Raw genomic sequence first — 14,865 nt, forward strand, 5'->3', positions numbered from 1 at the left:
AGACTAGGTCTAGAATTGCATCTCCTCTCATTGGGTTTGTCACTAATTGGTTGAAAAAAGTTTCCTGGACACACTGCATGAATTTTTCTCCCTCAGTGCCCCTTATATTGTTTGAATCCCAGTCGATATTAGGATAGTTGAAGTCTCTTACTATTATTGCTCTCTTGTTCTTACAAACAAAAATCTGTCTACATATTTGTTCTTCTATCTCGTTTTCACTATTTAGGGGTCTGTAGTATACTCCCACTAGTGTGACTGCCCCTTTTTTATTTCTGAGCTCAATCCATAAAGCCTCGTTTGTTGACCCATTTAGTATATCATCCCTTCTCACAACTGGAATTGATTCTTTAACCATTAGTGCTACCCCCCTCCTTTTTTATCTCCTACTCTATCATGTCTGAACTCTCTATAACCAGGGATATTAAGCTGCCAGTTTTGTCCCTCCTTTAGCCAGGTCTCCGTTATAGCAATGACATCCTGCTGCCATGTGTCTACCTGTGCTCTTAACTCATCTACCTTGTTTGTAATACTCCTTGCAGTGAATTATAAACAGTTTAACCCCATCAATTTCCCTTGCTGGGCACTTTTTAAACTTTGCTTCTCCTGTAACTCCATGTCTATCACAACGTCCCTAGCTAATGTTCTACCTCCATTTTTCTGACCTATCTGATCCTACTCCTGGGATCCCATCCCCCTGCCACACTAGTTTAAATACCCCCCAACAGAACCAGCAAAAGCCCCCACAAGGACACTGGTCCCAGCTCTGTCTGGGTGCAGCCCGTCCGGTTTGTACAGGTCCCACCTTCCCCAGAACCGGTCCCAGTGCTTCAAGAATCTGAATCTCTCCCGGCTCCACCAGTTTGTAAAGGAGGGTTAGGATCTTTAAGAGTTTGGTCAACATCAGATGCTGAACTTGGATTTGTAATTTGTTTGAGACCCAAACCCTTGGTTGTGGTTGTCTATGAATGCTTAATCTTACAGAATAGATAGAAAATCTAACTACAAAAACAACCTTTCCTCTAACAGGCTGCCTTCATCATGACAATGACCAACCAGGTATAGTCTCAGCTATTGACATCTCTTTGCCATTAGCGTTGTGGCATGTTACTGTTGCAAGTACCAGGGAGAGAGAGACACTTGGGAAAATGTGGCTGGTGAGCAATGTTCTTGCTAAGCTGTGCATGTGGGAGGCCTTGTGCTGTATTAAATATTGCGCCTGTGTGGTAGTGCAAAACATTTTTTTTAAAGGAACCATGCATTGCAAAAATTAGTTGTGCAAAACAACAACCTTTTACAGATACATTGCTGGTTAGGGTTTACATCAGGTGAGACATTAGTCAGAATGAATTTCTTTATTCATTTTTTTAACACACTTCATCTCCCTGAGGCATATCTGTGCCTCAGAGATGATCAAGCGCGTACTCGGGCGGATGTGTGAAGTTTGCACTGGCCCTGCTCGCACTCCCCTCCTACCACACAGGCAGCGCTGCCGCTCATGTTTCACGCTTGGTTGGCCTGAGTTGGTCGTCAGCATGAAACCGCCTTCCAGCCTTGATTGCGGGCAGCGGTCAGCTTCCCAACCACCCCCTCCAAGCCCGTCCGGCAAGGGAATTCAGAGAGGGAATTAGTGGAATGGAAGGGGGAATGTGTTGTTTCTCTATTCATATATTGTCATACACAGTGAGAGAATTGTACTTTAACACTGAGAAATATACGAATTGTTACAATTTAAACAATCAAAAATTTCTACAGGTCTGTAACCAGTCTCACATCTGCTTTTGTTTCTGCTTTTCTCTCTCTCTCTCACTCATACACACACACACACAGATACTTCAGGGGGAGGATCTTCTGGTTGGTGAGTGGAGGTGGGGCCTGCTCGCTGCCAAGTAAAATAACGCGGGATGATTTCGGGGCGGAAATCCCAACGTCACCCACGTCATTTCCATTTTCAGGTGGGCAGAGGCTCAGCCGAGTCAGCTATGCCCCCACCAACCTATTAACAGCCCATTGAGTCCATTTAAAAACTAATTTAGGTCATTGACAGGGCTGCCTGTTGAACCTTAGGGTTGGTGGACAGGCCGGGAGCCCTGGCAGGCTTCAGAAAAAGCATCAAACCCCATCCATGGGTGGGATGAGGATTCATGAGGGTTTTTAAATATTTAATAAAGGTTTCAGTAAAAGTTATGGGCATGTCCCAACTCATGTGACATGAGGGCACATGTCAGGGAAATGTTGTTATCATTTGCTTAACATTTTTAAATTTGGAGTGCACGCTTGATAATCTCTGAGGCACAGATATGCCTCAGGGAGATGAAGTGTGTTAAAAAAATTAAGAAATGAAAAATGGAATAAAACAGGTTCCCTCACCTGACTTTGCCACATCAGCAGGGACATGTTATTAGTTAAATTTTAAATTTTAAATCTTACTTTTATTTGCTTTAGGAAACCTCATCCTGCCCATGGAGTTGGCAGCGCACCCGCCAAATGAAATATCACGCAACTGCGTATTGGCGTCGGGATGCTCGCCCGACACCAACGCACATCATTTTACGCTTGAGCAGGTCGGGTGTGTGCCCACCCACCGAGCTAGTGAAGGGTACAAGCTAGGAGCTGACTCCATGCGACTCTGTGTAACTCCACACTGACCTCTCGATATCAGTCGTGTTCTTTTACATCAGTGTGTGGGGGTTACTGTACCCAGTCCCCCCATTAACCCTATATGTGCCAGACTATACTACATTAATGTATATTATGTGCCAGAAGTTCTGCAATCGTGCTACTCATGGCTTCAGTATCTACTCAGCTTGGAAAGCTCTCCGGCTTTTCCCTTCTATTCAGCTGGTTTGTCAGCTCTTCAGTCTCTTTCTTGTACCTCTCGACTTCCTCCTGGAATATTGAACATTGCTGAGTCTTCACTGCCAATGGTTCTTCAGCTCGTTCAGCGCGACTTTAAATTGATTTTGCATCTCTTGGTAATTTTCCAGAGGAACAAATTTTGTTCTGAGAGATCCATGCAGCGTGTGAAGTTCCTTCAACAGGTTTTCCTTTTCTTTGCGAAGCTCAATTGTTTAGCCTTGAGTTTTCTTGTAATTCAACAGAGTATCTTTGACATCGTTCTTCGGTTCTTCCATTCTGCTGTTCAAGACAGTCTTGAGTTTTGGATGTCCAATCCCTCTACACTTCCATCCCCCACCAGGATGGTCTTGGGGCTCTCCGTTTCTTCCTTGAACAGAGGCCTGAATGATCCCCATCCACCACCATTGTCCTCCTTCAGGCTGAACTTGTTCTCTCACTGAACAATTTCTCCTTTAATTTGTCTCACTTCCCCCAAATAAAAGGTGTGGCTATGGGTACCCGCAATGGGCCCCAGTTACACCTGTCTCTTTATGGGGTATGTGGAATATTCCTTGTTTCAGTCCTACTCCGGCCCCCTCCCACAACTCTTTCTCTGGTACATCAATGATTGTTTTGGTGCTGCTTCATGCTCTTGTCTGGACCTGGAAAAATTTATTAATTTTGCTTCCAATTTCCACCCCTCCATCATTTTCACATGGTCCATCTCTGACACTTCCCTCCCCTTACTTGACCTCTCTGTCTCAATCTCTGGTGATAGACTGTCCACCAATATCCATTACAAACCCACCGACTCCCACAGCTACCTCGACTACAGCTCCTCACACCCTGCTTCCTGTAAGGACTCCATCCCATTCTCTCAGTTCCTTCGCCTCCGTCACATCTGTTCTGATGATGCCACTTTCAAAAACAGTTCCTCTGACATGTCTTCCTTCTTCCTTAACCGAGGCTTCCCACCCACGGTGGTTGACAGGGCCCTCAACCGTGTCTGACCCATCTCCTGTGTCTCTGCCCTCACACCTTCCTCTCCCTCCCAGAACCATGATAGGGTCTCCCTTGTCTTCACTTTTCACCCCCAGCCTCTGGATTCAAAAGAACATCCTCCGCCATTTCTGCCAACTCCAGCATGATGTGACCACACCAAACTTCCCCTCACCACCACCCCCCCAACCCCCACCCCCGTCAGCATTCCGCAGGGATCGTTCCCTCTGGGACACCCTGGTCCACTCCCCCATCACCCCCAAAACCCCATCCCCCTCCCACGACACCTTCCCATGCAACCGCAGAAGGTGCAACACCTGCCCCTTTACTTCCCCCCTCCTCACTGCCCAAGGGCTCAAACACTCCTTTCAGGTGAAGCATTGCTTCATTTGCACCTTCAATTTAGTCTACTGCATTCGTTGCTTTCAATGCGGTTTCCTCTACATTGGAGAGACCAAACGCAGACTGGGTGATCACTTTGCAGAACACCTTCAGTCTGTCTGCATGACCCAAACCTCCCTGTCGCTTGCCATTTCAACACTCCACCCTGCTCTCATGCCCACATGTCTGTCCTTGGCCTGCTGCATTGTTCTAGCGAAGATCAACACAAACCTCATCTTCCGATTAGGCACTTTACAGCCTTCTGGACTTGACATTGAGTTCAACAACTTCAGACCATGAATTCTTTCCTCTATCTTCACTCCTTTTTATCTCCATTTTGCATAATTCATTATCTTTTATCCACTTATTTTTATTCATTTTTATTTTTATTCATTTATTCACTGTTCATCCCCCCTTTTTATCCCATTTTCGATCCTTTTTCTCCCACCACCATCCCCTCCCCTCCCCCCACCCGACCAGGGCCACCTGTTACTTGTTCATGTTGTTCTTTCCAGAGTGCTTACCCTTGTCCTGCTATTATCACATTCTGCTTTCTGACCTTTGCCACTATCAGCACCTCCTTTATCCCTTACCACCATCATTAACACCCCTTTGTCCTTTGTTCATGACATCTTTGTCAATCTCTCCTTTGCCCCCACCTATCGCTGGCCTTCTATCCAGCTTCACCTGCTCCATCCACCTTAAACGGTATACGTTTCGTCACATTACTACTTCTCTGATAAAGAGTCATACAGGCTCGAAACATCAACTCTGTTTCTCTCTCCACAGATGCTGTCAGACTTGTTCCGTTTCTCCAGCATTTTCTGTGTTTGTTTCAGATTCCCAGCTTCCACAGTATTTTGCTTTCATCTTCGTTTTTTCATGCTGCTGAAAGGTTATGTACTCCTTTTGTATTTGATTTTGAAGAAAAATTAGCTGTTCTTTTAACTGTGTATTTTCTTGTTCTGCTCTTGCCTTCCCATTCTGTGTTTCAATGCATTGCCTTGTCGCTACTGATAGTTTCAACGCAGCTTTATCTGAAGCTATATTCAACATCTTTTTTTAACTTGTCATGTTTTTCCAGGACCATGTGTTGATTCTTCAGAGTCTTTCAGGGCAGCAACTTCCTCGAGTACCTTTTCTGCCCGGCTGTTGTGTCTGGTTGCACTTCTGGTTGAGCTCTTGCAACTCAGCTTTCACAGGAACATTTTCCTGTGGCATAACTTCATTTTAATTTTGCAGATTTTGTTTCTTTTGGGTTAACTTAGATAGCTTTCCTTCATTCACAGCCAGCTGCTTACCCCGCACTGCCGTCTGGTGTTGAGATTTGGGTAATGTCTCAGCAGTTTCTAATTTTTAAACCTTTAAGCTGCTTCTCGGCCTCTTTTTTCCTCTGCACTAAACTCTTTGGCTCGTGCACTTCATTGTGCAACCATCTTGTAATTTGCTTAGGTGTTGTCTCCATTGGCCTGAGGTCTCCTGTCTCCCTCAGCCTGGGGTCTCCTCTCTCCCTCAGCTTGGGGTCTCCTCTCTCCCTCAGCTTGGGGTCTCCTCTCTCCCTCAGCTTGGGGTCTCCTCTCTCCCTCAGATTGGGGTCTCCTCTCTCCCTCAGATTGGGGTCTCCTCTCTCCCTCAGCTTGGGGTCTCCTTGCCCTTCAGTGCTTTATTGGGGATGTTTTAGACTTTTTTTTTAAGGTCTACGCTTTCCACGGTTTGCAGTTTAAAATATTTGTCAAAGGCTTTTAATATTGTATCAAATGCAATTGAGGATTCATCTATACCTTGTCTTAGGATTACTTCATCCACAAATACACGAAACAAGTATAAAATGTATTAACTTGTATATTTTCTGATTTCTTACTTAATCCTAATATTCTTCTGCAATATAAAAATTTTCTCCTCCAAGACACCCAATTTTGGGTCTGGTTTGGCCCTTGCCTTAGCCTAAATTGGTCTGGTTGTTTTTATTTACTATCCACGCCATTTTGCATGACAGGGGAGTACATTTTTTTTATTTTTTTTCTTCAAAACAGCACCACAGCAACATTTTCTTTCTTCTATTTGTTCTTCCCACCTCCATGCTGGCTACTGGACTCAGTCTATATCATGTGACTCTCTACATCATTATGTGGCTGATACTGTTTCCATAGTCCCACATTAACCCTTGCTCTGCCCAAACACCCTTATACTATAAATAAATATCATAAAACAGGTAATATCGACTTGGCTACTGCTATACATTTCCTGATTTTAATGTCCATTGACTCCTCCTTCCCAGAAATTCAAATTACTAAAAAAATACAAATAATTTTTACGTTGTGCTTTGAGTGATTTGATTGGTTTGTTTTCTCCAACCTTTTTTTGGTTGTTTCTCCCAACTGGTTATTCATAAATCCTTAGTAGTTTCCCACTGGTAATTTTCTAGCCACTTTCCACACTTTTGATTTGCACTTTCCTACTTCTTAGTTCTGATTTGCTGCTTTTTTGATGTGAAGTGAATGCATAGTCTTCTGGTGAAGTGGGTTAATGAGCGTGGGATAGTTGGACTGAGGTGCAGATTCATTTCCCATTTTAAAGGCATACATTAGTGAAAGCTCAATAGCAGAACCTAAGGAATCTGCAATGCAAGGGATGTAGAGCTGAAGTGTTTTGGTGGAGGGGGGGTGGTGTGCCCAGAAATTAGAAACTATTCCTCATTGTTTTCTGGACAGTAAGTGGGGCAAAAAGAACAGACTTTGGGACAGAATGGGTATCTGAAATGCATCTGACCCCATATTAGATCGGGCAATATTCAGGTGTTGTCAATGGCCGAGAAATCAGGGGCAGAACTTTGCTGTCCGCAAGCGGGGGGGCAGGGCCTGCTCGCCGATGTATAAAATGATCCAGGACGATGTTGGGCGGAACCCCTGACGTCATCCCGCCCCATTTAAATTTTCAGGTAGGCGGGGGCTCAGCCAAATCAGCTGTGGGCCCGTCGACCTGTCAATGGCCAATTGAGGCATTAACAGATCAATTAAAGTAATTAGTGGACCTGCCTGTCCGACCTTAAGGTCGGCGGGTTGGCCAGGAAACCCGGAGACAACTAGAAAAAACATGAAACCTCATCCACGGGCGGGATGAGGTTTCATGCAGGGTTTTAAACATTGTAATAAACTTGTTCTGTAAATAATGAACATGTCCCAACTCATGTGACATTGTCACATGAGGGGACATGTAAGGGATTTTTCTTCTCTCTATTTTTAATATTTTTAAAAGTCCAGGCGATCTCCCTGAGGCTGCACTTAGCTTCAGGAAGATGTGTGCTCTTTCATGCGCATGCGCGAAAGAGCACTTTCTCGATTTCAGGGATTTCCCCCCACCCACACAGGCAGCGCATAGCGCTTCCCACCGGATGTCACGCTGGGCAGGCTTTAATCGGCCCGCTCACGTAACCAAGGCGGTGGGGCCTCGATCACTGGCGGCGATTGGCTACGCGCCCGCCGGCGATTGGGTCAGACCCGCCCGCTCGTAAAATTCTGCCCCGGATCTTAGGTCTCTTCAATATGTTAATGAGGGGGGCCCTAATACCTGTTTAGTAATCTTTCAAATAAATCTGTTGCCTCTGAGCAGAGCTTGCCCTGCTTAGTTTTATGGACCATAATACAACCTGACCTGCAAGCTTTGAAGGGAGCACCGGGTGTCGCCACCAAAAAAAGGTATATCAACTTTTTCAACATTACCTGTGTGTCGTGCTGGAGAGTGTGGAAGTGCTCCTAATGGCTCCACAGCTCTGAGAGCTGCTGCCCAAACTCTGCTACTCTTCCTTTCTCCTCCCTACCTGCTGGCCGTTGTTGGTGAGACAATGAGGTGCCTCTGGAGTTACGACAGGTGTTGGCAGCTCACTACTATTATTAACCTGAGGATCAAGGATCATCTTCAGGAGATCATTGGGCTGACCTCTTCGGACCTATTCTACAGGCGCATGTCTGTTTAGTCCTAGCCAGGTGCTAACTAGTTTCTCCCCCTAGGACTTTCTCTGCAGTGCAGGCTCAAGAACTGGCAGAAACAGAAAGGAGAAATTGTGGGGAATTTTATCCCAATAAATGAATCATGTAGGAGGTTAAAATGTAAAATATTTCAAACACAGCTTTGGCACAAATCATGTTGATTCCAGTACTAATAAGGACATAACAGGGGGTGGCTGCCCACCTGCTCTCATGAGGTGTGTTGTTCATTTTTACATTTTATAAAGCTGAGTGACTAAAACATTATCTCTCTTCCAGCTTTAACGTTCATCCAGAAAAGCCAGCAGCTGAAGGAAGCCGAGGACTACTGGGTGGAATAGTTACCATAGGCTGTGGTGTATAAGTCAACCTGCTGTATAAGACGACTCCATTTTTTGGCCTGTCTAAATCATATTTTTGCATGTACTTGGTGTATAAGTCAACTGCTCTTTCCAGCTGTGATACGCTATACTCACATTAGTAGTCAGCCTCAATTTTTCACTCCACAAATGGATGTTTTACTTACCAGTACCTTACAACTGGGTGCAAGGGATCAAACAGGCAATATAGGCTGTGTTGCAAAGATACATGGATGTTTAAGACATGTGCACAGACCAGACCCTGCGTGGCAAATGACAAAGATGGAAACCACCCACACCCAGACTGGTGTATACTTTCATACTTGCCATCTAAGTTGACCCCATCTTTGGGGGGATTTTTTTGAGCCTTCAAAAGTCGATTTATACACTGACATCGATGGGAAATAGCTTTACAGCTAGCCTATTCACCTGAATGCAGGCTAGCCACTTAATCTGGCTGGCTGCAGCCAAGAAACTGATTCCAAAAATGATAATCAGTTTCTTCCATTAAATTCATCAGGGTTTGAGGGAAATCCACTTAACGCTAAACTGTCCCCTCACCTGTGCTCCCTTGCTATGTCCATGTATCAGGCCCGTTGTGTTATCACTGGTGGGATGGTGTGATCACAGTGTAACAAGTGTGACCTCTGGGCCTGGACCACTGCCTTGACGGGGCCCATTTCTGACTTTACACTTCATCTCACCTGGTCCATTAGGGAGGATCTATTGAGCCCAGGCAGAAGGAACTCCTGATATAAGGGCAACCCCCTTCCACAGTTTTGTACTCAGGGCAGCCTTCTGTATCATTTGCCTTGCAAGTGATTGGTGGCGATCTGTTCCTTACAAAGTTGCAGAGATCCCAGCACAACTAACCATTTCTAGTGGGCTTCGCTGGACCTGTGTGCTACACTTCTGCTGGTTAGAATGCATCCAGAAAACCCCCAATTGGATCCTGCATGTTCATACATTGAGGAAAATAACAGTATTAGCATGTGAATATTATTTTTTCCAATCTTGTGGTTTAAATGACCTCATAACCCACATACTTGTGCATTTTAAATATTGACTGAGAATAGATTACACTGCAATCACTCATGCTGCTTTTTGATACAATATGATCATTGAATTATTTGAAACTTTTTTTGACAGCTTTGACACTGGATTAACTTTGAGATACCCACTATGTAGCCTCTTAGGCAATCAGGTTACTTTGAATCATGAAACATACAGAAATGTACCATTCTCCATTCAGCAGATCGGCAGGTACAATGAGATACACATTTGAAAAGCCATTACCTTAAAGTTGGAGATAGAAAAGGAATAGATTCCAAAAGAGCAGCCGACTGTTGTTCCTACTGAAATAATCCAGCTTATCAGATGAATTAAATATCGCACGGTTCTCTGTTTCGTTGTTAGTTGCCGGTGGTAGTGCATTTTGTCTGATAACATTTCCTGTAAATATGAACAATTCAGTCTTTTAACTGCAAATAGGATCTGGTAGTCTTCATGCACTTTGAAATGTCATCACATTTACATAAATATGAACTTAATTTGTTCCATTTTCCTACTATATTTTCTTGATATTTGTCTATAAATATTTAATAAAGAGAATGCATGGGATCAATTCTTGTGTGATATTTGGTTTGCTCCTCACTTAAGCACACAATATCATCAAACTACTGACCTTTCTATGTTGACAAATCTTGGATATTAGGCATTTCCCTACAACTGTGACGCACAATGTCAACCTCTCCTCACTGAGGGTTGAACAATTGATACAGGATATTACTTTTCTTTATTCATTTGCAGGATCTGGGCATCAGTGGCAAGGCCAGCATTTATTGCCCATCCCTAATCCCCCTTGAGAAACTGGTAGTGAGCCTTCTTCTTGATAGCTGAGTGGCTTGCTGGGCCATTTCTGAAGACAGTTAAGAGTCAACCATACGTAGAAAGTAAATGAAGTAAGGTCTGGAGTTTCACCTGTTGTTTTCTTCCCCCCTAACTCTGGAAGAAAATGACTTGCTTTCACTTGGGAGCTCCTTCAGTGAAACGGCAAAGATAAGAAACTTCTGGGCTAATTTTTCAAAGCACAACGTCCTTTCCTTTTCTCTCTGCCTTTCTTCACACTTTTCTTTATTTTTTTGTGTCTTTCTGTTGTAGTTTGTAGTGGACAATTTTTCCAAGGGGAGGTCACTCCAGGAATAATCTCCCTTTGGCAGAATTATTAACCCACATTGTACAGCACTGCTGAAACAGATGAAACTTTTAAATGTTACAAATACAAAATTTATAAGGTTGTTATGTTTTGGGACTGTCTCTTTAATTTAAAGTAAAATGGAGGAATGAAGAGGTTCATGTGATTTGCTCTAAACTCAAACTGACAACAAGCCTGGGTTGTTCAGTTATTAAAAGTTAAAGGGAAGAAGGTGCAAGATGTTCACACCTATAGACAATGGCAAGAGCACCTGTGCTGACTGTGGGTAGACTGTTAGTCTCTAAGTCTCACAAAGAGATGTTAGGAATATCAGGTTTTATAAACAGTTATACTTTAAACTGTCTATCTAATTCCATGCTAGAATGGAATTGTGGTCTAGAGCATAGCTAATTAACATTCCTACTGCAGTACAACGTCCATGTAATTCACATTATCATGGAGATGTGCTTTGAGGCTAAGGGCCCCTACCAAATCATTGTTTCAAGGTTACAGGGTTTTTCTAAGATATTCCTGAAACTCAGAGACAATTGAGTCTGTCAGAATCCAAGAGAGAGAGGGAAAGAGTGGGAGAGAGGCAGCCAGTCCTGCATCTGAAGCTGAGGCAATGCTGGCTCTATTATTCAGCACACAGAATGTGGGTGGGAGCTCATACTCCGATTGAAGAGACCAAGTTTGTGAAGATTTAAACAAGACTGGAAGATTCACCTAGCTTTGGCTAAAGGGAGGAATCTCCAGGATAACCCTTACAGTGAAAATCAGTCCTGGAATTAGAAGTTATCTGCTGGGAAAGGACAAAATAAGGGCCATTGGGAGTGCAGAATAGCTTTGCACTGGGTTTCAGGAGAATAAAGTGTCCACTTAAGAGGCAGAATAAAGTATAATTGTGGTGGGGTTATGTTATGTTACATCAGTTAAGTTAACAGTCACAAGGGGGATCTTTTCTGTATTTTAAAGTGCAAATTGTCTACTAAACAGTGGCTATGCATGTTGATTTTAGTTTGTCTATTAGAGTAAACATCTTAAAACTTGAAATCTTGTCGTCTGATCCTTTCAATCAGTCACTAGAAATTTAAATATCTTTCTAAAATTTGGCGGCCTCTATAGGGATTGTAACATATGGAAACCAGTCTGATAGGTCTAAAAAAAGTGATTGATGAGGACTTCCCAAATTCAGGACTGCCCTGGGGATTCAGTCCAAAATAACTGGTGGTTGAATGTGTTATGTATATAGTTGTAACATGTTAATTACCTCTGCCACTAAAGGTGAGTGGTGGTAATGTTTCCATCTCTGTTAGTCTGTAAACAATATATCTCAAAAGTTAATGGACGGGCATCTCTGAAACTTGGTACACAGAGAGGGTAAGGCTCAAGGAAGAGCAGATTAGCTTTTGGTGAGGATGTGGATCAGATCCTAGAATATTTTAAAAGATCCATCTGTTAACATTAAGATTACTTTTTTAAATTGTTGTGAATTATTCATAAAAAACGTTGATGATTCTTTTCAAATATTGTGGATTGTCTCAGTTGCTGTGGTGCAATTTGTCAAGCTGTCAAAACGTGAGCAGAGTTTTGAGAGCTGTTTGTTGGATGTGGCTTGGCTTGAAGCCTCCTCAGTGAGATGGAAGCCCTTAACAAAAATATTTCTTTTTCGTCATTTTAGTTACAGAGCACAACCAGGCAAGGAAAAGCATCAAGAAAGAGCTGTGTAGTTGTAATAATGTTGAGTAAACACAGCGCGATGGAGATATGTGTCTACTGAGTGCCCTCTTCACTTGTTTGTGCTGTTTTTATTCCCCTCATCCAAGGCTGATCAAGCTATTAAGTTCAGAGGAAATGTATTATCAGCAACCAAATTTAAATGGTCACAGCTGAGTAGATAAGTAATGTTAAAAGTTATTTTTTACTTATTTGAGGCTCAGCTACAGATATTTTTTAAAATGGGATTATATTTCATGCTTTTTAAGATACATTAAAACATTCATAACAGATTAAACTTAATTACCATGCATAAGGAATTTATTGTTACATCAGGTAAACTGTTAGGAATTAATAATTTGTATGGTGCTGTGTGTAAAATAGCACAAACCTTTAACTGTGTGCACAGATTTCTTCTTTTCAGTTCTACTGCTTTCTCATTTGTTATGTTGAAGTCCCATGAACACAGGAGCCTGGCTGCATCACCAGACAGAATGCCAATTGCAATAATGTTTTTACTGAACGATCTTGCCATGCTAAATTAGAAAAACAATTAATGAAATATGCAGTCCACTAAACTATTATAACTGTTCTCATAAGGACTGCTTTTTCTCAATTTCATCATTCATGAACAGTTTTGCATTTATTAGCTGAAGGATGTCAGAGCATTTGGAAAGGAACCCAGAATTAGCATTAAAAACTTTTAAAGGCTTAAAGAACACCAAAAATCAGAAACAAATATAGAAAATATTGGAGATATGTGGAAGGTAGTCAGTATCTGAAAGAGATAATAGGAGATATGTGAAAGGTAGTCAGTATCTGAAAGAGATAATAGGATGAAAACAAAAAAACTGCGGATGCTGGAAATCCAAAACAAAAACAGAATTACCTGGAAAAACTCAGCAGGTCTGGCAGCATCGGCGGAGAAGAAAAGAGTTGACGTTTCGAGTCCTCATGACCTCGAACGCAAGTTCTGTCGAAGGGTCATGAGGACTCGAAACGTCAACTCTTTTCTTCTCCGCCGATGCTGCCAGACCTGCTGAGTTTTTCCAGATAATTCTGTTTTGAGATAATAGGATGGTTCGTCAGTTTTAAGCTGGTGTATAAATCCAATAGTCCTCCCTTTTATTTCAAGTGTTCTTCAGTCACACAGACTCAGAACAGAGTTAAGCTCTCTTTTTGCTAGTCTAACAGTGAGGAAGGTCCCTTATGTCCTTTACATGTAAAAGATTGTTAACTTTCTTGAAAGAATGGGTTTTTGATTTTCATTGCAAAAAGCATATAGTGGTCGGGTGAAACTATTTTTTGCCAATAGAGTAAAATTGGTAAAGTGAATTGGTTACAAAAACAGAAAATGCTGGAAAAATTCAGTGGGTCTGGCAGCATCTGTGGGGAGAGAAACAGAGTTAATGTTTCGAGTCCGTGTGACCCTTCTTCATAGCTAAAGAGAAGTGGGAATGTGATGATAGTTTCCTGCTTCATAATCTGCACGATTTTCCTTTCTGTTGACTGCAGTGTTTTTTTTTAAAACTTAGTCTCAGCAAAGAAAATGAAAGTAAGGATGTACCCTTCTCACATTTCATAGCAGCTTGTCAATTTAGTAGTTAATTGTAGGCAATCACCAGAAACAGGATGTTGCATTATTTTGCACCACACCTGGAAATGATATGCATTGTCTGATCACTTGTAATATTTTTTACTTGCATTAAAATATTATCAAAATGTTATGTAAAGGAACCAATTAAGATTTGCTTCTCTGAGCTGCTGCTGCCTCTAACAGGGAGGCAAGTCGTGCAGCTACTCTTCCATGTGCTGCTGTGCCTAACCTCTGCTACCAACAAGGATGTCAGCATTCAACGCATGGCTGCAGGGTGTCCTTTAAATCGAGCTTGTCACTTCTACATCCTGCCTCCAAAACGTATCTGTCACCCCGAATCGGACTAATTGGCTGCCTCTTTTAAAATAGGTCAGGCGTCCAGCAGTAAGGCAGAGCCTAAAGGGTCCCGACATCAGGTCCTGACCCTGAAATGAAAATTCACTGCAAAGTGTCCTCAAAAATGCATGTGTCCCATTGTCGCAAAGGGAGACGGCAGAGCCAGTACTGTACAATCGCTGATCCAGTCCAGCGCTCCTCCTGCTGTAATTAGTGAGGTCAGCTCATTTGCATACTCAGGACGATGTGAATAGCACAACTCCCATGGAACAGGAGGGAAGAAAATTTTAGGTTCTGCCTTTAAACATTAGCCCTCACTTTCAACTGTCAACAGCTATTGTTTGGGCAGCAGGTAAATGGTTAACATTTTGTGAGCCTAAATGTACTGTCAGTTAGTGGGCTTAAAGGTCTCAGAGATTTCGTGACTGTTTTAAGGGATGACTGGAAGAGCAGGCAGATGGATCC

At 42.7% G+C, this 14,865-nt stretch overlaps 1 protein-coding gene across 1 annotated transcript in view; it reads right to left on the minus strand.

Annotated features, from left to right (window-relative positions):
* Window positions 1–14,865, minus strand: part of tmc5 (transmembrane channel like 5) — a 215,457-nt gene that overhangs the window by 93,439 nt on the left and 107,153 nt on the right. Inside the window, exons 10-11 of the mRNA XM_041206868.1 lie at window positions 12,859–13,003; window positions 9,854–10,009 (exon numbers count right to left, since the gene is read on the minus strand). Of these exons, the coding sequence (XP_041062802.1) occupies window positions 9,854–10,009; window positions 12,859–13,003 (301 nt within the window). The remainder of the gene's footprint in view (window positions 1–9,853; window positions 10,010–12,858; window positions 13,004–14,865) is intronic.

This window comes from Carcharodon carcharias, chromosome 15 (assembly GCF_017639515.1).
Source record: "Carcharodon carcharias isolate sCarCar2 chromosome 15, sCarCar2.pri, whole genome shotgun sequence".
NCBI lineage: Eukaryota > Metazoa > Chordata > Chondrichthyes > Lamniformes > Lamnidae > Carcharodon > Carcharodon carcharias.